Genomic DNA, 24,480 nt, shown 5'->3' with positions numbered 1-24,480 from the left:
AATTAAGAAGATCTCGGTCTACACCTCTGAATTTGTCTTCACCGGTAATTCCACCTTCCCGATTTGCTTCTCCGGTGACTCCACCTTGACCAAACACGTGTTGACTTCGTTGATCTGTTCATGGATCTTGTCTTACTTGAGCCCCATCACCATCACCTCATAGCGCGGAGCATCCGACTCTTCAGTGATCTCGTTGTGTTTCGTGCGAGTGCCCATGGTCGGGTCGAACACAACTAGAATTTTACCATGGGAAGTACCCGGAACCCTTGTCGGTGACCCCACGAAAAACGGCCACCCTAATCGAAAACAACGAGTGGGATTTTACCAAGCCGAAACCCAACAGACGCCGCACCCTCAAGGAATCGACTGGCTACTGCTACCAATTGATATGATCATGATACGATCAACACGAAATTCACACAACTAACTTGATTTACTCATGGATACTCGTTTAAGTTCGGACACAAACCGAGGACCACCCAATTCTACCAAGTAATTCTAGGATTCTACACTAGAGCTAGCTATTACAACTTGGAGAAGAGGTAAGATACGATCGACCAACTGTGGAGGGGTTTATAGCTAGGGGAGAGGAGGGTGATAACGACAAACAAGCAATGGCGTGACCAGTACACCGTAGCACAAGCCGAGTCACAGGCGGAGCTCCCGGTAGGGCGAGGTCAGACGCTCGCCCTACCTTGATTTTTGGCGATTTTGTTTTACCGATACATGTTCGATCGCTAAAAGATCGTTGGAAAAGAAAAATCAGCGCTAAAAGTTTTTATTGGTCCGTGATTTAACATGCCACTACCTGGACACCTTACCGGGCCGTAGCCCGTAGCAGCTAGTAGGTCATGCTGTCACACGCCTCGCTCAACCTAGTCCACGGCACGCCATGCTCCAGACCCTCGCCCAAGCGAGAGCGAGCGAGTTGGAGACTGGCGCACCCGGCATACATGCTGACATGTGTTTTTTTTGGATCTTGGTTTCAATTTGAGATAATGGTGTGTATTACTATTATCTATGTTGGTGTGCACTATTATAGTGTGTATTATAGTTGGTTTTGCATACAGAAAATTAAGCTTAAGATCCGCCTCACCTCAGAAAAGTTTCGTCATCCGCCACTGAGCCGAGTTGATGGCAACGACGTGAGGAGGAACATAGGAGTGCTTGGTTCATCTCAGGCGTTGATCGCCCTTCACTCGAACAAATCCAGAGCGTCCATCCATTCCGCGTAATGATTTGTTAGTTCTTCATGCCAAGTGTCCATTTCTTCTTAACATGAAGTGCAGAGTTTCACAGTCTGGCCGGAATCAAATCGAATACGGCCATTCAGGAAAGCCACGGAAAAGCGAGAGCATAGCCCGGCACTTTCCTAGCGACGGCACGAATCGTGATGCGCCATCCGACGGTCCAAGCCAGTTCGGGCACCCACGGCACCGAGCTAAAATCCCCTCCCGACCGCTCCGCCGCCACCCCTACCGTCCACCGCCCCTCCTCCTCTCCCACCAACCTCACTCGAGCTCTCGGAGCGGCGCAGCTAGGGTTAGCTCCGGCCACGAACCCCTAAACCCTACCACTCTCCCACCGCCATCGCCGACTACCACAAGGCAATTTAGCCGCTGCGCCTCGCCGCCCGCTTCGATCCGGGGCTAGGGTTCCGCGGTTCTAAGTCCCGTTCGGGCGTCGGGGTGGTGGTGGTCTCGGGCGGCGGTATGGCGGGGTACGAGGAGGAGAACCTGAACGCCATGAATGGCTACGAGGAGGACGAGGAGGTGGAGGAGGAGGTCGAAGAGGAGGTAGAGGAGGTGGAGGAGGAAGAGGAGGAGGAGGAGAGGCCCGCCGCCGAGGGATCTCGAGATGGAGGAGGTGGAGGGGAGGCCGTTGGTAGCGGAGAGGCTGGTGGCGTGCAAGGCGGTAGGGACGTGCCTGCCGAGCCCGCCGACGGGTCCGGGTGAGTTAGTTGCGCTTTTAGGTTTTGGTTTGGTCTGTTGGACTGGATGAGGTTTGGTTAACTCGTTTGGTTTGGTCTGTGCTTCTCTACAGGAAAATTTTCGTTGGGGGTGTAGCCTGGGAGACAACCGAAGGTAGATAAGTAATTCCTGTAGGGTATTTTGCCAAGGATGGGGACGATTTTAGTTTTTGGACTTGTCATACAAAATGCTCCAGCTGTGGGTGATTGATTATACAAACATTTAAAAAGAGTCGAGAACAAAAAAGTAGTTAGGTGCATTAGATCAACATAGAACAAACTCGTTTTGCATTTACAAGACAAGTGCATCTCAACGTCCTTTCACAGCTAGGCTTAGTTTGTATGATTCACCTCATCACATGAAATACAGTGTTGTTCTGAATTGCTTATTTCTTCTGCTGTAACTGTAAGAAGCTTATACATTGTTTTCAGCCGTATATTTTCAATGGGCAGGAACCAGGATTAGAATTTAGTGATATGTGGGCCAACCTACTCCCAGTGATCTTTGGGTTCGCACATTAGTCAAGAAAAAGGGGACACAGAGCAAGAATATATGGCTACACATTTCTCCTTAATTCTATCTAGAGCCATTTTGGTGTCTGTTATTAACGATTAAATTCTCCATTCCTGCATGCCTTGCTAGCTTGCTTAGGTGGAACATGTATTTTCATGAATGGTGCCATCATCAAGAAATTAGTTAATCTGAGGGAAACTTGCGTTGAGAGTTGTGAGATACTGAGATCGATTTGCTCAGATATCCAAAAAGTGTTGAAATTCTGAACTGTGTTACAATGTTCACACAAACTTTTTGTTACATGGAGTGGAGGGAGTACATTTCAGGTCCAAATTTTATGCACATATACAACAACAACAACAAAGCCTTTAGTCCCAAACAAGTTGGGGTAGGCTAGAGGTGAAACCCATAAGATCTCGCAACCAACTCATGGCTCTGGCACATGGATAGCAAGCTTCCACGCACCCCTGTCCATAGCTAGCTCTTTGGTGATACTCCAATCCTTCAGGTCTCTCTTAACGGACTCCTCCCATGTCAAATTCGGTCTACCCCGCCCTCTCTTGACATTCTCCGCACGCTTTAGCCGTCCGCTATGCACTGGAGCTTCTGGAGGCCTGCGCTGAATATGCCCAAACCATCTCAGACGATGTTGGACAAGCTTCTCCTCAATTGGTGCTACCCCAACTCTATCTCGTATATCATCATTCCGGACTCGATCCTTCCTCGTGTGGCCACACATCCATCTCAACATACGCATCTCTGCCACACCTAACTGTTGAACATGTCGCCTTTTAGTCGGCCAACACTCCGCGCCATACAACATTGCGGGTCGAACCACCGTCCTGTAGAACTTGCCTTTTAGCTTTTGTGGCACTCTCTTGTCACAGAGAATGCCAGAAGCTTGGCGCCACTTCATCCATCCGGCTTTGATTCGATGGTTCACATCTTCATCAATACCCCCATCCTCCTGCAACATTGACCCCAAATACCGAAAGGTGTCCTTCCGAGGTACCACCCGGCCATCAAGGCTAACCTCCTCCTCCTCACACCTAGTAGTACTGAAACCGCACATCATGTACTCGGTTTTAGTTCTACTAAGCCTAAACCCTTTCGATTCCAAGGTTTGTCTCCATAACTCTAACTTCCTATTTACCCCCGTCCGACTATCGTCAACTAGCACCACATCATCTGCAAAGAGCATACACCATGGGATATCTCCTTGTATATCCCTTGTGACCTCATCCATCACCAATGCAAAAAGATAAGGGCTCAAAGCTGACCCCTGATGTAGTCCTATCTTAATCGGGAAGTCATCGGTGTCGACATCACTTGTTCGAACACTTGTCACAACATTATCGTACATGTCCTTGATGAGGGTAATGTACTTTGCTGGGACTTTGTGTTTCTCCAAGGCCCACCACATGACATTCCGCGGTATCTTATCATAGGCCTTCTCCAAGTCAATGAACACCATATGCAAGTCCTTCTTTTGCTCCCTATATCTCTCCATAAGTTGTCGTACCAAGAAAATGGCTTCCATGGTCGACCTCCCAGGCATGAAACCAAACTGATTTTTGGTCACGCTTGTCATTCTTCTTAAGCGGTGCTCAATGACTCTCTCCCATAGCTTCATTGTATGGCTCATCAGCTTAATTCCACGGTAATTAGTACAACTCTGAACATCCCCCTTGTTCTTGAAGATTGGTACTAATATACTCCGTCTCCATTCTTCTGGCATCTTGTTTGCCCGAAAAATGAGGTTGAAAAGCTTGGTTAGCCATACTATCGCTATGTCCCCGAGACCTTTCCACACCTCAATGGGGATACAATCAGGGCCCATCGCCTTGCCTCCTTTCATCCTTTTTAAAGCCTCCTTCACCTCAGACTCCTGGATTCGCCGCACAAAACGCATGCTGGTCTCATCAAAGGAGTCGTCCAGTTCAATGGTAGAACTCTCATTCTCCCCATTGAACAGCTTGTCGAAGTACTCCCGCCATCTATGCTTAATCTCCTCGTCCTTCACCAAGAGTTGGCCTGCTCCGTCCTTGATGCATTTGACTTGGCCAATATCCCTCGTCTTCCTCTCTCGGATCTTGGCCATCTTATAGATGTCCCTTTCACCTTCCTTCGTGCCTAACCGTTGGTAGAGGTCCTCATATGCCCGACCCCTTGCTTCACCAACAGCTCGCTTTGCGGCCTTCTTCGCCATCTTGTACTTCTCTATGTTGTCTGCACTCCTATCCAGGTATAGGCGTCTGAAGCAATCTTTCTTCTCTTTAATCGCCTTTTGGACATCATCATTCCACCACCAGGTATCCTTATCTTCGCTTCTCCTTCCCCTGGACACTCCAAACTCCTCCGAGGCCACCTTACGAATGCAAGTCGCCATCTTCATCCACACATTGTCCGCATCCCCTCCTTCCTCCCAAGGGCCCTCCTTAATGACCCTCTCCTTGAACACCTGAGCTACCTCCCCCTTGAGCTTCCACCACTTCGTTCTAGCAACTTTGGCACGCTTATCCCGCTGGACACGAATCCGAAAGCGGAAGTCAGCAACCACCAGCTGAGGGGATGGGTGATTATACCCTCAAAACTCAGAGTAACCTCTCTCTCTCTCTTTCTCCGCAGCCTTTGGCCATAACTGGCACTGGCCTCTTTCCCCTCACATGTCGCTTCACCCTCCTGTTCCCCTATGCACATGCATGCAGTGTAATTGACTTCCGGTTGCTAATGGGAAGGGGTGAAATAGGTAACCCAATTGGGGTAGAAACAAAATATGCTGGGTAATTTTTTAAAATAAACAAGAAACCAATTTTATGCTGGGTATTGAGGAACAGAGGGAGCAAATGAACAGTTTTAGCTACTATTTATAGCCAAGTTTGTCCTTTTAGTTTCTCTATGTATGGATTGAGTGTGGATTTGAGATTTTGTTTCATGTTAGATGCATCTTTTATGAATGATGTATTAAATTCTCAATTTTAACGGCTATGAATGATAATATTGATAATTGACTAACTGTAATTGGGGTGTGTTTGGACTGCTGTGTGTGCTGACTCCTGTTTAGGAAGCTGAAATTCTTTTGTCATGCTAAATTAGGAAATTGTGATCCATAACGAGTTGATTTGGGTAGGGTAAAGGTCTGAAGGTTGGGGATAGGGGGAAGGGAACTTACTTCCAAACTACAATTATGCAGAAAATTCCATAGTCTATGTTTCCATGATAATGTTCTGTCTGCGGTCATGTTGTAAGGTTAGCCTGGTTTATTCATACCTTGCTGTTGTTTGAGTCCAACAAGTGCTTCTTATGCATCTCACTTTCAGATTTTTATTGGTTGTGCCGGTTAATACTATGTGGTTATTTGAGTTTAACAAATGTTTCTCACATATCTCATCCAGTGCTGTTTAATTTATTTACTTTGGCAGAGGAGCTTGATCGTAGGAGTATTATAGTTTTGATGTCACAGTGATCAGTTTGCAGTCTGATAAGGGGTGCTACTTGTTCATTAATGATACTCTGCATCTGTTCTCTAGCCGTGTGTGAATCTGTTCGCAACTCCTGTGTTTGTTAACTTTTGAATGGTGGAGCTTACCAGTTTTATATGAGAAAACTGCTGATACAACTTTTGGCCATTGGAGCTTACAGTTAGTTACTAATTAAACACAAAAAAGGAGGACCAGAATCTGGACATTTGAATTCACTAAAATTTATGAATTCATTGGAGAAAACTATTAATAGTGTCAATTGTTTCCATCAATATTGTCGTTACATGAGTTATGATTATTTATTATCCATTGCTTAGTTTGGCAAGCATTTTCAGAAATATGGAGCTGTAACTGACGACTCATTTGTTTGTGTGCAGAAAAATTCAGCAAGCATTTTCAGAAATATGGAGCTATAACTGATTCTGTGATCATGAAAGACAAGCATACCGGGATGCCTCGTGGATTTGGATTTGTTACATTTTCTGATCCATCTGTGATTGATAGGGTTCTGGAGGATGAACATACTATAGATGGAAGAACGGTAAGGCCTCCTTTGTTGACAGCTAGGTGAAAACGCTCTTCTATGTTGTAGCATTAACAACCAAAACATGCAAATCAGAGTGGGTCTGTTCTTACACATTTTTTATCTATTAAGGTTGAAGTCAAAAGAACTGTGCCTAGAGAGGAGATGTCAACAAAAGATGCTCCTAACAAGACGAGAAAGATCTTTGTTGGTGGCATTCCAGCATCTCTAACTGAAGGTACATATAAAAGCAAAGGTGTTTTCTGTGTGCGAGCAAATTTTTTGAACTTGGTCACAAGTATTAAGTCGTAACCACTTGAATACTCCCAAGTCCCAACGTTAACATATGCTAAGTTTTGAGCATTTTTGTTTCATGTGAAACATGACTGACTCGAATATTTTCAGATAAGTTAAAGGAGCACTTCTCCTCGTATGGGAAGGTGGCTGAGCATCAAATCATGGTTGACCATAGCACTGGCCGTTCACGAGGCTTTGGCTTTGTTACCTTCGAAAGTGAGGACGCTGTTGAAAGGGTTATGTCAGATGGGAGAATGCATGATCTTGGAGGGAAGCAGGTCACCAACTTTCTCTTGTTATATATGAGAATTAATATTTTTCTCTTGCTCCAGTTATTAGATTCAGTAGCGCTAGCGACTACTGTTAATGTTGCTGTCGAATTTTCAACCATGTCAATCATCGTTTCGTCCTGTGTTTTTTTAGTATCGAGATAGTTTAACATGTAATGTCAAACTGCACAGTTTTGTAACTCGTAGCTTAATACACCCTCTGTTCATTAATATAATTTAAGACGTTTTGGCAGTTTAATTTGAACTGCCAAAACGTCTTATGTTAATGAACAGAGGTAGTAGCATTCAAGAGGTGTTTAATGGAGATGCGGCATGTTGGCTCCCGGGAGCACATGCTAAATCGAAAAAAAAAAAGTTGAAATTTAGAGGAATTCCATCTTTTTTACGGCAAACATGTCAGTGTCTTTTGACTGCATGCAATTTATTGCGAAGTGACATGTTGTGATCTGAAAAAAAAACTGTGCTCTAAACAGCTTTAAAAATGGCCTTTTTACAGCACATATTTTGTTCTTCTCGCCAGACAACATACGTCATTTCTTAACGAAACTTTGCACGCGGGTAGAAGGCAGGAACATGTTTATAATTTCTTTTTTCAGTTCCTTTTTCGTATTTAACTGTTCATCTGTGAACATGTGAGGCCAGGCTCAGTTTTGAATATCCACATCAAAACCAAAAATTACTCTTTACTCAGAATGCATTATTCATGTCAACTCTAGTCTGTACTGAGGTAACACTTTGTCTTTAGCATGGAAGAAACTATTGAATATTTCTTTGTAAATCTCTGTATGATTTTCATCTGCATTTTGAAGGGAATGTTACTTGTGCGGCGCTTTTGTTACCCTGTCCAAGTGTCCAGACTTGCTGAACCTATTCTAGAAATGAAATGTTCAAAATCATACTGCTGTACGCTCTGAGTGTTCTACATATTCTGTTGCATGTGATTTTGGATGGAAGTCTATTCTTTCTTGGCTGAATTAAATTCACTGGAAATCACTTCCAAATATCCAATTTTTCCTGAATATGTGTCACTTCTTTAAAAAACCCACTTAGGGTATATATAAAGGTAGATGCAGTTGTTGTGTGTTGGCTCTTTGTCTTCTCTATGTCATCTAGAGTCGACAATAAAATAAAATAACTCATACAATGTGGTGTCTTAAGGTTCTACACGAAGAGTCAACCTCAAATGCAATGAGATCTATTTGTGGAAAATCTGGCTTTAACCGAGAGTCTCAGTTCTATTCTCTCCTCTCCACATGACTCTTGCCTTTGTTTATTTTGGAGTTAGGAATAAGATGGGTGATTTGATGTCATTTAGAGGCTTTACTTGGTTGGCAATCACATAGTCAATGTTTCCTGCGAGTGTTAAGCATCACATGAATCAGGGTTAACATAAATTGTTTTGATAACTTCTCCACTTGGGTTTTGCAGGTTGAAATAAAAAGAGCCGAGCCAAAGAAACCTGGTGGTGGTGATTCAAGCTCTAACAGTAGACATAGCCATGGAGGAGGTGGCCACCGTAGTTCATACCGCGGTGGAGGTGGCGGTGGTGGTGGAGGCCGTTCTGCCATCAGCAGCAGCAGTGGTTATGGGTATGGAGCTGACTACCGATCAGCTGCAGCCGCCTACTATGGTAGTGCAGGATATGGTGCCTACGGTAGAGGGTATGGTGCATATGGAGGTAACCCTGCCTATGGGTCAGGTTTTGGCTCTGCTTATGGTGGTTCTATATATGGAGGCCCGTATGGTGCCTATGGAGCATATGGGGGTGCCTACGGAGGTGGTGCATATGGTGCACCTGGCGGCTATGGTGCAGGTGCAGGCGGGTATGGTGGCTATGGGGGAGCTGGAAGCATGGGTGGTGGTGGAAGCGCGAGTGGTCGAGGCTCGGGCAGGTACCATCCATACGGGAAATGAGTCCACAGCTGGTCCCTAGGATCTGATAATAAACACATACACCCGCTCATTTCTGCTATGAGAAGTTGCAACACCCCATTGACTTTGTCGGATCAGAACATTTTGCATTCTTGCATTGCACTGGCATTGTATCGGACACAAATCTAGATTCTAGTCACTGAAAACTGAACCAGCCTGAGCTTCAGCTAAAACATTGTTGTATTCATTAGAACCCTTTAAAAGTCGAACCCAACTTTGTGATAGGAACAATATCTATGTGTTGGCACGATGTATTACAATGTAACAGTCTCACCAAGCAACCTAACTCTTGGCAGAATTGACTTGCTCTAATTGGACTGTGACGTCTCTTTTGCATTTTGGTCCTGCCCAGCCGCGCCGTGCAGCTAAGTGCTAGTATATCTATGACCCGAATATTCTGTAGATATATGGCATCAGTCAGGTTTAAACACATAATCCCATTGTTTCAAAATATTTAAAGTTTTAGATTTGGAAAATAGTTTGCCACCCAGGTGGACACGTACGATGTACTCCTTCCGTCTGTGAATAAGTGTATTTCTACCATTTGTCCTAAGTCAAAGTTTTATAATTTTGATCAATTTTTTATAAAAGCATAGTAGTATATATGACATCAAATTGGTATATTATGAAAATACATTTCAAAACGGATCTAGTGATACTAATTCAGTGCCATAAATGCTACTACTTTTTCCTATAAAGTTGGTCAAAGTTTCAAAACTTTGACTTAGGACAAAAGCTAGATGTATATTTATTCACGGACGGAGGGAGCAAGTGCTTGAGATTTGAGAAGAGATTGGATTAATGAAAGACCCATAAAAAGTGAATCACAAGACATACAAGACGTGGGGAGGGTACACAAACGGGTTATCGTAAATCGCCCATCGTTTTCACCACTAGAAGTTCACGCCGTACTTGGATTCACTAGAAGTTCACGCCGTACTCGATTTTTTTTATAAAACTTCTGAATCTATCCATCATCAATCCAATCCTGATAGTACAATAAAAACTAGAAATAATAAAAATTACATCTAGATTCGTAGACCATCTAGCGACAATTACTAACACTGAAGCGAGCCGAAGACGTGCCGTCGTCATTGCCCCTCCCTCGTCGGAGCTGGACAAATCTTGTTTTCGTAGACAACCGGGAAGTCGTCGTATTAGTAAAGTCGTCGTGTTAAGACCCCATAGTACCAGCATATCAGAACAACAACCGCTGCCGATGAAAAGTAGCTTAGATCGGAAGGATCCAACCGAAAGATGCACGAACGTAGGCGAACAACGACCAAATCCGAACAGATCCATTGGAGATATACATCCACACGTCCACCGACGATGCTTGAGGCACCACCGAAATGGGAGCTAGGCGAGAAGAACCTTATGAAGCCGCCGCCGTCTCGCCTTCCTGAGCAGGACACAAACCCTAAAAACTAAAAAAATATATATAAAAAAGCGAAGCCCTCGCACCGGCAATGACCGGGATCCACCACGCCCCATGGCTCTAAGGCCACCAAAGACCAAGCGGACCGGCGGTGGTGCCGGCAGAAGGCAGAGAAACCCTAACTTTTCTTGGGGCAGGAGGAACCAAGAAAAACGATCTATCAACGGCTTACGTCATGCCGTACTTGGATTTGAAGTAACGCCTTCCCAATTTTGGTCTTCTTAGTGCTGCTAGTAAATTTTGGCAGGGGCTAGTCCTCAATTGGCAGATAGGATGCTGGATCGGTGGGTTGAGAAATTTATCCGGGCAATCACCACCATATCTCATGTAAACATTTGAAGAGGGTTTGTCTAGGATATATCTAAATGTATCATATTTATTGCACATCTAAGTAACACAATCAAGAAAAAAAACAAAACTAAAAACTAATACCCACATGAATCTTTGATATAGGACTTAGATGTACAATACTTATGACACATCTAGATGTATTTTAGCAAAACTGTTTGAACAAAGACTATTGGAAGACATCTTCAATCAATAACTTCAACAATGTAACTATCCATTAACGAAACATGACTTGTAAAACAGGGTTGGCAATCAAAGTGTCTCTCCAGTGGTATATCTGCATGGTGGACACGATGGTCCATGGACCATCCTATAAATCGACAAATACTTCACTATAGTTACAAATAAAACTAGCCAAGCCACAACGTACGCTCAAGTCCAAAGCCAACAAACTTCGTGTTTGTGGATGGAATCCCCCAAGATAGAACGGCAGTTCCCGCTCCTTTAGCGGTATCAAATAAATGATTACTTGAATCAGGTTTTTGGGCGCCGATGTCCCTTCTGCGGCTCCATGGCATGAATCCGCTGCTCACATACTCACAAGCATGTGTGCGCCTACTAGAGGACCGAGGCAGGAACTCCACCAACTTGTCATCTCTCCGATTCAAAATACGATTTCTATCTTCTTCAATTCATAGTATGATTTTGCCTTCGAGGTTCGAATAAGTTAATTGTGAGTGCAAATTGAAACTCAGAACTGATAAATTGAGTCGAATGATTAACAACTTGTTCATTCAAATTGACAGTTGCTAAATTAACTTTTTTATGGTAGACTTGTACAAAATTAAACTTACTGAAACGTTAACTTTTGATAAATTATATACTAGTACGTAGTGGCGGAGCTAGACAACATCTGCCGAGACAGGGCCAAAGGCATAATATGAATATTTGAGGAGGGGAAATGCTCATTTCCCCCATGTAAGCCCTCCCATAAAAATATCATAAATTGATTCAAAGCGCGCGCGCGCGGGGGGGGGGGGGGGGTGTTAGGGGCGGGGGAGGTTTAGCAGATAGCTCCACCTGTGCTAGTATGTTGTGTAAACATTTTCTTAATATCAATTGGACCACCCTTACCGGAAATCCTGGCTACGGCAGGTGCGGTCCTTCAACTGAATGACTTGAACAAGTTTGGCACGGGCATATGCGCCGACTGGTAGACCGAGGCAGGAACTCCACCGACTCCTCATCTCTCCAGTTCAAAGTATCATTTCCATCTTCTTCAATTGAAAGTAAGGTTTTGCCTTCAATGTTCAAATATTTAATTGTGATTGCCAATTGAAACTCAAAATTGATAAATTGAAATGACTGACTAGTGATTATTATGGGTTCATTCGAACAGACTGAAGGAAATATGCCCTAGAGGCAATAATAAAGTTGTTATTTTATATTTCCTTATTCATGATAAAGTTTTATTATTCATGCTAGAATTGTATTGATCGGAAACCTTGATACATGTGTGAATACATAAACAAACACTAAGCCTCTACTAGACTAGCTCGTTGATCAAAGATGGTTAAGGTTTCCTAACCATTGACATGAGTTGTCATTTGATAACGAGATAACATCATTAGGAGAGTGATGTGATGGACAAGACCCATTTGTTAGCTTAGCATAATGATCGTTCAGTTTTGTTGCTATTGCTTTCTTCATGTCAAATACATATTCCTTCGACTATGAGATTATGCAACTCCCGGATACCGGAGGAATACCTTGTGTGCTATCAAATGTCACAACATAACTGGTTGATTATAAAGATGCTCTACAGGTATCTCCGAAGGTGTTTGTTGAGTTGGCATAGATCGAGATTAGGATTTTTCACTCCAAGTATCGGAGAGGTATCCCTGGGCCCTCTCGGTAGTACACATCATAAGCTTGCAAGCAAACGACTAAGGAGTTAGTCACGAGGTGATGTATTACGGAATGAGTAAAGAGACTTGTTGGTAACGAGATTGAACTAGGTATGAAGATACCGACGATCGAATCTCGGGCAAGTAACATACCGATGGAAAAAGGGAATTACATATGTTGTCATAAGGTTCGACCGATAAAGATCTTCGTAGAATATGTAGGAGCCAATATGGGCATCCAGGTTCCGCTACTGTGTATTGATCGGAGAGGTGTCTCGGTCATGTCTACATAGTTCTCGAACCCGTAGGGTCCGCACGCTTAACGTTCGTTGACGATATAGTATTATATGAGTTATGTATGTTGGTGACCGAATGTTGTTCAGAGTCCCGGATGCAATCACGGATATGAATAAGAGCTCCGGAATGGTCCGGAGGTAAAGATTGATATATAGGATGATATGGTTAGGCCAAGGGATTAAGCCCACGGGGCTTTAGGTCGGTGCGAAAGGAGTTTTGCGGAGGCCAGGGGGCCAAATGCCGGAGACCCTGGCGTCTAGGCCACACGCCAAGGACTGTGTCATCTAGTCTTGGAAGTCCGAGAAGGACTCTTCCTTGCGGGCAAAACCGACTTTGAGGAGGCTCTTTCTCCAAGTTATGACCCCAGGGTTCAACATATAAATAGAGGGGAAGGGCTAGCACCTGGAACACATGAAAATACACCAAGCCGTGTGCCGGCAACCCCGTCCCTCTAGTTTATCCTCCGTCGTAGTTTCCGTTGTGCTTAGCGAAGCCCCGCGGAGATTGTTCTTCACGAACACCGTCACCACGCCGTCGCGCTGCCGGAACTCATCTACTACTTCGCCCCTCTTGCTGGATCAAGAAGGCGAGGATGTCATCGAGCTGAACGTGGAGGTGTCGTACGTTCGGTACTTGATCGGGACGGATCGTGAAGGTGTATGACTACATCAACCGCGTTGATAAATGCTTCCGCTTAGCGATCTTCAAGGGTATGAATATGCTCTCCCCCTCCCGTTGCTATTCATCTCCATGGATAGATCATTGCGTGTGCGTAGAATTTTTTTGTTTTTCCATGCAACATTCCTAACAGTGGCATCATGAGGCAGGTTTATGCGTAGATGATATGCACGAGTAGAACACAAAGATTTGTGAGCGGTGATAGTCATACTGCTTACTACCAACGTCTTATTTTGATTCGGCGGTATTGTGGGATGAAGCGGCCCGGACCAACTTTACATGTCCACGTACATGAGACCGGTTCCACCGACAGACATGCAACCAGTTTTGCATAAAGGTGGTTGGCGGGTGTCTATTTCTCCTACTTTAGTTGAATCGAAATTGAGTACAGCCGGTCCTTGAAGAAGGTTAAAATAGTAAACTTGATGAAACATCGTTGTGGTTTTTGCCGTAGGTAAGAACGGTTCTTGCTAGAAGCCCGTAGCAGCCACGTAAAACTTGCAACAACAAAGTAGAGGATGTCTAACTTGTTTTTGCAGGCTATGTTGTGACGTGATATGGTCAAGACATGATGTTATATACATTATTGTATGAGATGATCATGTTTTTGTACGTTATCGGCAACTGGCAGGAGGCTTATGGTTGTCTCTTTATTGTATGAAATGCAAACGCCATGTAATTGCTTACTTTATCACTATGTGTTAGCGATAGTTGTAGAAGCAATAGTTGGCGAGACGACCACGACGCAACAATGGAGATCAAGGTGTCGAGCTGGTGACGATGGAGATCATGACGATGCTTTGGAGATGGAGATCAAAAGCATAAGATGATGACGGTATATCATGTCACATATTTTGATTGCATGTGATGTTTATCCTTTATGCATCTTATTTTGCTTAGTACGGCGGTAGCATTATAAGATGATCCCTTCACTAAATTTCAAGGTAAAAGTGTTATCCCTGAGTATGCACTGTTGCTACAGTTCGTCGTGTTGAGACACCACGTGATGATTGGGTGTGATAGACTCTACATTCACATACAACGGGTGCAAGACAGTTTTACACATGCAGAATACTTGGGTTAAACTTGACGAGCCTAGCATGTACATACATGGCCTCGGAACACTAGAGACTGAAATGTCGAACATGAATCATATAGTAGATATGATCAACATAGAGATGTTCACCATTGATGACTACCCCATCTCACGTGATGATCGGACATGGGTTAGTTGATTTGGATCACGTATCACTTAGATGACTTGAGGGATGTCTATTTAAGTGAGAGTTCTTAAGTAATTTGATTGATTGAACTTAATTTATCATGAACTTAGTATTAATAGTTTTTGGATATCTATATTGTCGTAGATAATAGCTCGCGATTTAGCTCCCTTAATTTTGATATGCTCCTAGAGAAAACTAAGTTGAAAGATGATAGTAGCAATGATGTGGACTGGGTCTGTGATCTGAGGATTATCCTCATTGCTGCACGGAAGAATTATGTCCTTAATGCACCGCTAGGTGACAGACCTATTGCAGGAGCAGATGCAGACGTTATGAATGTTTGGCAAGCTCGATATGATGACTACTTAATAGTTTAGTGCGCCGTGCTTTACAGCTTAGAACCGGTCCTTCAAAAACGTTTTGAACGCCACGGAGCATATGAGATGTTCCAAGAGCTGAAATTGGTATTTCAGATTCATGCCCGTGTCAAGAGGTATGAGACCTATGAGAAGTTCTTTGCCTACAAGATGGAGGAGAATAGCTCAACGAGTGAGCATGTGTTCAGAATGTCTGGGTACTACAATCAGTTGAATCAAATGGGAGTTAATCTTCCGGATAAGATAGTGATTGACAGAGTTCTCTAGTCACTATCACCAAGCTACTAGAACTTCGTGATGAACTATAATAAGCAAGGGATGACGAAAATGATTCCCGAGGTCTTCGCGATGATGAAATCGGCGAAGGTAGAAATCAAGAAAGAGCATCAAGTGTTGATGGTTAACAAGACCACTAGTTTCAAGAAAAAGGGCAAAGGGAAAGAAAGGGAACTTCAAGAAGAATGGCAAGCAAGTTTCCGCTCCCGTGAAGAAGCCCAAAACTGGACCCAAGCCTGAAACTGAGTGCTTCTACTGCAAAGGGAATGGTCACTGGAAGCGGAAATGCCCCAAACATTTGGCGGATAAGAAGGATGGCAAAGTGAACAAAGGTATATTTGATATACAGATTATTGATGTGTACCTTACTAGTGTTTGTAGTAGCCCTGGGTATTTGATACTAGTTCAGTTGCTAAGATTAGTAACTCGAAACAGGAGTTGCAGAATGAACAGAGACTAGTTAAGGGCGAGGTGACAATGCGTGTTGGAAGTGATTCCAAGGTTGATAAGATCACCATCGCACACTCCCTCTACCTTCGGCATTAGTGTTGAACCTAAATAAATGTTATTTGGTGTTTGCGTTGAGCATGAATATGATTGGATCATGTTTATTGCAATACGGTTATTCATTTGGTGTTTGGTGTTTGCGTTGAGCATGAATATGTTCTGTTTACATGAATTAAACCTTCTATGGTCATACACCATGTAAATGGTTTATTGAATCTCGATCGTAAGTTATACACATATTCATAATATTGATGCCAAAAGATGCAAAGTTGATAATGATAGTGCAACATACTTGTGGCACTGCCGTTTAGGTCATATTGGTGTAAAGCGCATGAAGAAACTCCATGCAGATGGACTTTTGGAATCACTTGATTAAGAATCATTTGATACTTGCGAACCATGCCTCATGGGCAAGATGACTAAAACTCCGTTCTTGGGAACAATGGAGCGAGCTAATGACTTATTGGAAATAATACATACCGATGTATGCGGTCCGACGAGTGTTGAGGCACGCGTGGGTATCGTTATTTTCTGACCTTCACATATGATTTGAGCAGATATGGGTATATCTACTTAATGAAACACAAATCTGAAACATTTGAAAAGTTCAAAGAATTTCAGAGTGAAGTGGAGAATCATCGTAACAAGAAAATAAAGTTTCTATGATCTGATCACGGAGGCGACTATTTGAGTTACGAGTTTGGCCTTCATTTAAAACAATGTGGAATAGTTTCACAACTCACGCCACCTGGAACACCACAGCATAATGGTGTGTCCGAACGTCGTAACCGTACTTTATTAGATATGGCGGTTTATGATGTCTCTTACCGATTTACCAGTATCGTTTTGGGTTATGCATTAGAGACAGCCGCATTCACGTTAAATAGGGCACCGTCTAAATCCATTGAGATGACACCATATGAACTATGGTTTGGCAAGAAACCTAAGCTGTCGTTTCTTAAAGTTTGAGATTGCGACACTTATGTCAAAAGGCTTCAGTCTGATAAGCTCGAACCCAAATCGGAGAAGTGTGTCTTCATAGGATACCCTAAGAAAACAATTGGGTACACCTTTGCTACTTCCTAATAAAACAATTGGTTTTTCCCTTGAAGAGGAAAGGGTGATGCAGCAAAGTAGAGTAAGTATCTCCCTCAGCTTTTGAGAACCAAGGTATCAATCCTGTAGGAGACAACTCTCAAGTCACCGAATACCTGCACAAACAAACACCAACTTGCACCCAACGCGACAAAGGGGTTGTCAATCCCTTCACGGTTATTTGCAAAGTGAGATCTGATAGAGATGGATAAACGGTAAAGTAATATTTTTGGTATTTTTGGTATATGGAACGGAAAGTAAAAGATTGCAAAGTAAAGGAAATAGGAAACTGAAATTGTAGATCGAAAATTTATATGATGGAAAATAGACCCGGGGGACATAGGTTTCACTAGAGGCTTCTCTCAAGATAGGAATTATTACGGTGGGTGAACAAATTACTGCCGAGCAACTGATAGAAAAGCGCAAAGTTATGACGATATCTAAGGCAATGATTATGAATATAGGCATCACGTCCGTGTCAAGTAGACCGAAACGATTCTGCATCTACTACTATTACTCCACACGTCGACCGCTATCCAGCATGCATCTAGAGTATTAAGTTCATAAAGAACGGAGTAACGCATTAAGCAAGATGACATGATGTTGAGGAATTAACTCAAGCAATATGATGAAAACCCCATCTTTTTATCCTCGATGGCAACAATACAATACGTGCCTTGCTGCCCCTACTGTCAATGGGAAAGGACACCGCAAGATTGAACCCAAAGCTAAGCACTTCTCCCATTGCAAGAAAAACCTGTCTAGTTGGCCAAACCAAATCAATAGTTCGAAGAGACTTGCAAAGATATCAAATCATGCATATAAGAATTCACAGAAGATTCAAATAATATTCATAGATACGTTGATCATAAATCCACAATTCATCGGATCTCGGCAAACACACCGCAAAAGAGTATTACATCGAGTAGATCTCCAAGAACATCGAGGAGAACTTTGTATTGAGAATCAAAGAGAGATAAGAAGCCATCTAGCTACTAGCTATGGACCCGTAGGTCTATGGTAAACTACTCATGTTTCATCGGAGAGGCAATGGTGTTGATGTAGAAGCCCTCCGTGATCGAATCCCCCTCCGGCAGGACGCCGGAAAAGGCCCCAAGATGGGATCTCATAGGTACAGAAGGTTGCGGCGGTGGAAAAGTGGTTTCGTTGCTCCCCTGGATGTTTTTGGGGTATAAGAGTATATATAGGAGGAAGATCTAGGTCAGGAGGTCAACGAGGGGTCCACAAGGTCGGGGGGCGCGCCCTACCCCTTGGGCACGCTCTTCACCCTTGTGGCCACCTCAAGGCTCTTCTGACTTGTACTCCAAGTCTCCTTGGTGTCTTCTGGTCCAAGAAAAATCATCGCGAAAGTTTTATTCCGTTTGGACTCCATTGGTATTCCTTTTCTGCGAAACTCTAAAACAAGCAAAAAACAAAAACTGGCACTGGGCTCTAGGTTAATAGGTTAGTCCCAAAATCATATAAAATAGCATATTAATGCATATAAAACATCCAAAACAGATAATATAATAGCATGGAACAATAAAAAATTATAGATACGTTGGAGACGTATCAAGCATCCCCAAGCTTAATTCCTGCTCATCCTCGAGTAGGTAAATGATAAAAAACAGAATTTTTGATGTGGAATGCTACCTAACATATTTATCCATGTAGTTCTCTTTATTGTGGCATGAATGTTCAGATCCATAAGATTCAAAACAAAAGTTTAATATTGACATAAAAACAATAATACTTCAAGCATACTAACAAAATAATTATGTCTTCTCAAAATAACATGGCCAAAGAAAGCTTATCCCTACAAAATCATATAGTCTGGCTATGCTCCATCTTCATCACACAAAATATTTAAATCATGCACAACCCCGATGACAAGCCAAGCAATTGTTTCATACTTTTGATGTTCTCAAACTTTTTCAACTTTCACGCTATACATAAGCATGAGCCATGGACATAGCACTATAGGTGGAATAGACGGTGGTTGTGGAGAAGACAAAAAGAAGGAGATAGTCTCACATCAACTAGGCGTATCAACGGGCCATGGAGATGCCCATTAATAGATATCAACGTTAGTGAGTAGGGATTGCCATGCAACGGATGCACTAGAGCTATAAGTTTATGAAAGCTCAAAAAGAAAATTAAGTGGGTGTGCATCCAACTTGCTTGCTCACAAAGACCTAGGGCAGTTTGAGGAAGCCCATCATTGGAATATACAAGCCAAGTTCTATAATGAAAAATTCCCACTAGTATATGAAAGTGATATCATAGGAGACTCTCTATCATGAAGATCATGGTGCTACTTTGAAGCACAAGTGTGGCAAAAAGGATAGTAACATTGTCCCTTCTCTCTTTTCTCTCATTTTTTTATTGGGCCCGTCGACGTACTGGGAATGGGGGTACCCAGACTTGCCTGCCTGCGGCCCACGGCGTGGCTCCGTCAATGGCCCGGTACGGCCTAGCTTCGACAACAACAACTCAAGACCCTCTCGAGGGGCCAAGCCCCGCGAGGCGGACGACACCAAGACCTCCACAAAGGGCGGCCTCCCCAGGCCGGCTCCCGAGGAGCGGAGATATCAACGCAAGATGCACCTCGCAAGGTTCACATGACATGAGCCATGACGACCAAGGCCATGCGGGCGCCATCGGCCGTAGTGTACCAGTTTCCTCTTTGGTGATAAGGAGGCAAGCGCAGACGCGGGGTCCCGAGGAATCAAGCAAAGGTTTCCATTCTGGTGCAACAAGACCAAGACCGCCAGGACGGCAGGACGGAGGTCATCGCGGAGCCCACCGCAGCGTCACTACCAGAGGCTTTGGCAGGTGAAGACTACTTTTGTCAGGATAATTTGTACTAGTTGCCTTCCTTCGAATTTGGCCGTTGTGGGATCCCTTCCCGCCTACATTTGGGAAGAGGACCAAGGCCACCATAAATAGGACTTAGCCACCACCATAGAGAGGGACGGATGTGACCAACTCACCAGCTCATCAAGCACGAGAACACCTCACCTCCTGAGGCTGTTCCACCACTGTACTAGTTCATCCAGCCCCTCGATGCAATCCACCACAAAGCTGGAGTAGGGTATTACACCGCAAGGTGGCCCGAACTAGGATAAACTGCTATGTCTCTTGTCCATTAGATTCATCGAGCTAGGCCGTGGATTCGGTGAGCAGGCAGACTGGGGAGGACGAGTTCTTCTCACACACCCCAGAGTTTGAACTTCTCAAGGGTCTGCGGAACCCTGAATCCGACATCTGGCGCGCCAGGTAGGGGTGCGTTGAAGCTTCGCCTCTCCGTCCCCCTCGCTTCCCCGTTCAGCTCCCATGGCAAGTACCGCTCCTTCGGCTGGATCGACGAGCGCGCATGGAGGCACTGTGGGCCTCCGAGCCTTCACCCACGCCTTGCGTCAGGTACAGTGGCGGCCCAAGTTCAGACCAGAGATGCCGCCTCGCTACGACGGCGTGGCGGATCCGGCAGGTTTCCTCCAGGCCTACGAGGAGGTCGTTTGGGCGGCCGGTGGCGATGACAAGGTCATGGCCAACTGGTTTCCCATGGCCCTCACTGGCGTACATCGCACCTGGCTGCTCAGCCTGCCAGGATCTTCTGTGGCCTCCTGGGAGGAGCTGTGCGGCCTCTTCGTCACGCGCTTCGCGGCATCGGCGCCCCTCGCTGTCACAACCCTCCTCGGCGGTTCGTAGGCGCTGCCCTCGGACCGCCACGTCAAGCAGTTCTTCCACCAAGTGGATGCCACCCGCGTGCAGTAGGGAGCTCCTCTAGGGTGGGCGGTGCCCAAGGCCGGCCTCACCTTCGACTCGAGGGACCACCCCGCGACCACCGCGGGCGCAGGCGCGCTCCCGATGCTTTGCACACCCACCATCTGCAACGTGGCGGTGACCAAGACCCTCATCGACGGCGGAGCCAGGCTCAACGTGCTCTCCGTGGAAGCTTTCGGCTTGCTTCACGTGCCACATGGCCGGCTCGGCCCCACCAAGCCGTTCTTCGGGGTTGTCGACGGCTCCACTAGCCCCCTAGGGCGGATCCGCCTCCCCGTCACCTTTGGCACCCGTGACAACTACCGCACCGAGCTTATCGACTTCGACATTGCCCGCATCAGCCTCCCATACAACGCCATCCTTGGGTACCCAGCCCTGGCCAAGTTCATGGCAGCAACTCACCCCGCCTACAACCTCATGAAGATGCCCGGGAACAGCGGCATCCTCACCATGGCTGGGGACACCAAGGAGGCCCTGACGGCCCTCAAGCTCGTCTTCAGGGCCACGGCGGCAGCGCACCTAGCTGATGAAGGGGCCCCTTAGGCCCCGAGGGCTGCGTCGGCAAAAAAGAAGCAGCTGTTCTCTCAAGACCGGGCCGAGACGAAGCAGGTGCCGGTTGACAAGGATGGGGCATCGAGAGCCACCTTCACCATAGGTGCTAACCTCGCCCCAGACCAAGAAAAGGCATTGGTAGATTTCTTGCGCGTGAACAAGGAGGTGTTCGCATGGGAGCCCAAGGACCTGATTGGAGTCCCAAGGGGGTGATCGAGCATCACCTGAGGGTGTGCCCCAATGTGCGCCCAGTGAAGCAGAGGGCGCGGCGGCAGTCCACAGAGAAGCAGTCATTCATCGTCCAAGAAACCCGTAAGCTGCAAGATGCTGGTGTCATTCGGGAGGTGTGGTACCCAGAATGGTTGGCGAACCCGGTCATCGTCCCCAAGAAAGGCGGGAAGGAACGCATGTGCGTCGATTTCACCAACCTCAACAAGGCTTGCCCTCAAGACCCCTTTCCGCTTCCGTGCATCGACCAGATTGTCGACTCCACCGCCGAGTGCGACCTGCTGTGCTTCCTGGACGCATTCTCTGGGTATCACCAAATCAAGATGACGGTGCACGATGTTGAGAAGACGGCCTTCCTAACCCCATGCGGGGTGTATTGCTACACCTGCATGCCCTTTGGGCTGTGTAACGCTGGAGCAACCTTCCAACGGCTGATGCACATCTATCTGGGCCAGCAGCTCGGGAGGAACCTCGAGGCCTACGTCGACGACATAGTGGTGAAGTCTCGGGAGGCAAGGACCCTCATTGAGGACCTGGAAGAAACATTCGCCAGTCTGCACAAGGTGGACTTGCGGCTCAACCCAGAGAAATGTGTATTTGGCGTCCCCTCCGGCAAGCTGTTGGGCTTTCTGGGGTCGCACAGGGGAATCGAGGCAAACCCGGAGAAGGTTAAGGCAATAGAAAGGATGAGTCCGCCACAGACTCTTAAGGAAATGCAAAAGCTGGCGGGCTGTGTTACCTCGCTGGGGTGCTTCATCTCCAAGCTGGGGGAGCGCGCCCTCCCGTTCTTCAAGCTGATGAAGAAGAAGGGGCCGTTCGAGTGTACTCCGAGGACTGACGCGGCATTTCAAGACCTCAAGAGATACCTCACCAGCCCACCATTGATGGTGGCGCCGCGCCCTCTTGAGCCCCTGGTGCTTTACCTAGCCACCACGCCTCACTCTGCCAGCGCGGCGCTGGTAGCCGTCTGAGAGGAGCACCAAGCCAAGGACCTGTCATGCGACGCCGTACACCAGGACGAGACAACACAACTTCAGGACGGTGCTCCTGAGGCCTCGGTGGCACCAGCAGAGGACCAGGCCCCTCAGGACGGCGCTCCCGAGGCCCTGGCTACCCCTGCAAGCGGCCAAGCTCCCGAGGTCCCCCATCCTCAGGGGTACAAGACCTCACTAGCACTTTCGCTCTCGTCGAGCACCCGGTGTACTTCGTCAGCACAGTACTGCGCAACGCGTGGGCGCGCTACCCAATGCTGCAAAAGCTCTTGCTCGCACTTCTCGTCGCCTCCCGCAAGCTGCGCCATTACTTCCAAGGCCACCCCATCAAAGTCATCTCGGCTTACCCACTGGAGAGAGTGCTCCGGAGCCCCAATGCCGCGGGGAGAGTTGCCGAATGGAACATTGAACTGTAGGCGTTCCAGTTGGAGTTCAGCACCACCAGGGTCATCAAGCACTACAAAAAAATACACTTCCGTGATGATACGTGTTTGTCACAGTAGGTCACGTTTTTTGTCATGCATGTACATCCATGAGATTTTATGGCAGAATCAAGATAGTCATACCTGTGCTGGCGTAGAAGTGTTCGATGACATTACCAAAATTATCATCCTGGAAGTGTCCACTTCCATGACGATAAATCACGTGTCACAGAAGTGCTTTCGTCAAGGGTGACCGAGACGTGGCATCCACCGTAACGGGTCGCCATTAAGCTATCGGGTCCGGTTTTGGATCCAATTACCCGTTAACAGCCCGGACCAATGGGAATTTTCCACGTGTAAAATTCTGATTGGCCGGTGGAAACATGTGTCAGCTCGTTAGTGGGTCAGATAGGCGCCTATGATATGTCTACACGTGCGACGGCCCACCACTGGCCCATTTAGATTACAAAGGCCGGCCCGTTTGACTTGGTCAAAAGTTAGCGGGCTGGCCCATGAAAAGCCTGCTAACGGTCTCTTTGCAAATAGCCCATTTTACGGCCCGGTAACTCACGGCACGTTAGGGCCTACCCGAAATCGGCCCAACAACGTCATGTGGGATGTCGAATATAACACCAGCCCGTTTTACTTTCGGCCCACGTATGGCCCACGACGTCTTTCGGCCCATATGAGGCCTTCGTATCTTTAGGCCCTTTAGAGCCCCACGGTGACTCTAGCCCATAATGAACAGTAAATTTCTTTGTACTCGTTAACGGCCCATGATTCACATGGGCCGTTTCCAGCCCGTGTTAGCTTTCGGCCTACTGACGGCCCATATGTTCTTGGGTTCCTTTCCGGCCCTCGATTACTTCCGGCCCGTTACTGGCCTGTTCCCCTAATGGGTCAAATTCGGCCCATGGCAAGAGTCGACCTGTTTCTGGCCTGTTAACCCATTGCGCCATTTCTAGCCCGTCCTATATTCTGGCCCATTAACGACCCGTTATGCCTGTGACAGAATTAAGCCTTTACTGTCCTCCGGCCTGTTAACGGCCCGTTACCATGCTGGGCCGATACCAATTACGCCCGTTTACGGCCCATGTAGACCCATTTATCCGACGACCCGAGGCCCATCGATTCTACGGCCCTGTTGGAGGCCCATTTATCGACGGCCCGTAGGAGGCCCATGGATCCTACGGCCCGTAGCAGGGTCAAGGTTACCACGGTCCGTATATGGTCCATGGTTGTTGCGGCCACTAGCAAACCAGGGAAAAAGAAGACTAGGAAATAAATAAGCCCGAAACTAATGCTAGGCTATTAAGGCGATTGCACAGATTACATCCACTGGGCATCAAAGATCGCCACCAGTGCAAATGTAGGGAACATCCTACACTATACAAAAATGGCTTGCTC

At 46.1% G+C, this 24,480-nt stretch overlaps 1 protein-coding gene across 1 annotated transcript; it reads left to right on the top strand.

Annotated features, from left to right (window-relative positions):
• Window positions 1–1,427: 1,427 nt before the first annotated feature.
• LOC109770147 (uncharacterized) lies at window positions 1,428–9,319 on the top strand. The gene is made up of 6 exons (XM_020328862.4): window positions 1,428–1,951; window positions 2,044–2,084; window positions 6,343–6,506; window positions 6,621–6,726; window positions 6,894–7,063; window positions 8,504–9,319. Exons 1-6 carry the CDS (start codon window positions 1,713–1,715, stop codon window positions 8,987–8,989), a joined length of 1,206 nt encoding a protein of 401 aa, XP_020184451.1. The 5' UTR covers window positions 1,428–1,712; the 3' UTR covers window positions 8,990–9,319.
• Window positions 9,320–24,480: the final 15,161 nt, after the last annotated feature.

Source organism: Aegilops tauschii, chromosome 7 (genome assembly GCF_002575655.3).
Source record: "Aegilops tauschii subsp. strangulata cultivar AL8/78 chromosome 7, Aet v6.0, whole genome shotgun sequence".
In the NCBI taxonomy this organism is placed as follows: Eukaryota; Viridiplantae; Streptophyta; class Magnoliopsida; order Poales; family Poaceae; genus Aegilops; species Aegilops tauschii.
The sequence above is the reverse complement of the archived record's forward strand: the minus strand, read 5'-3'. Positions and strand labels throughout refer to the sequence as shown.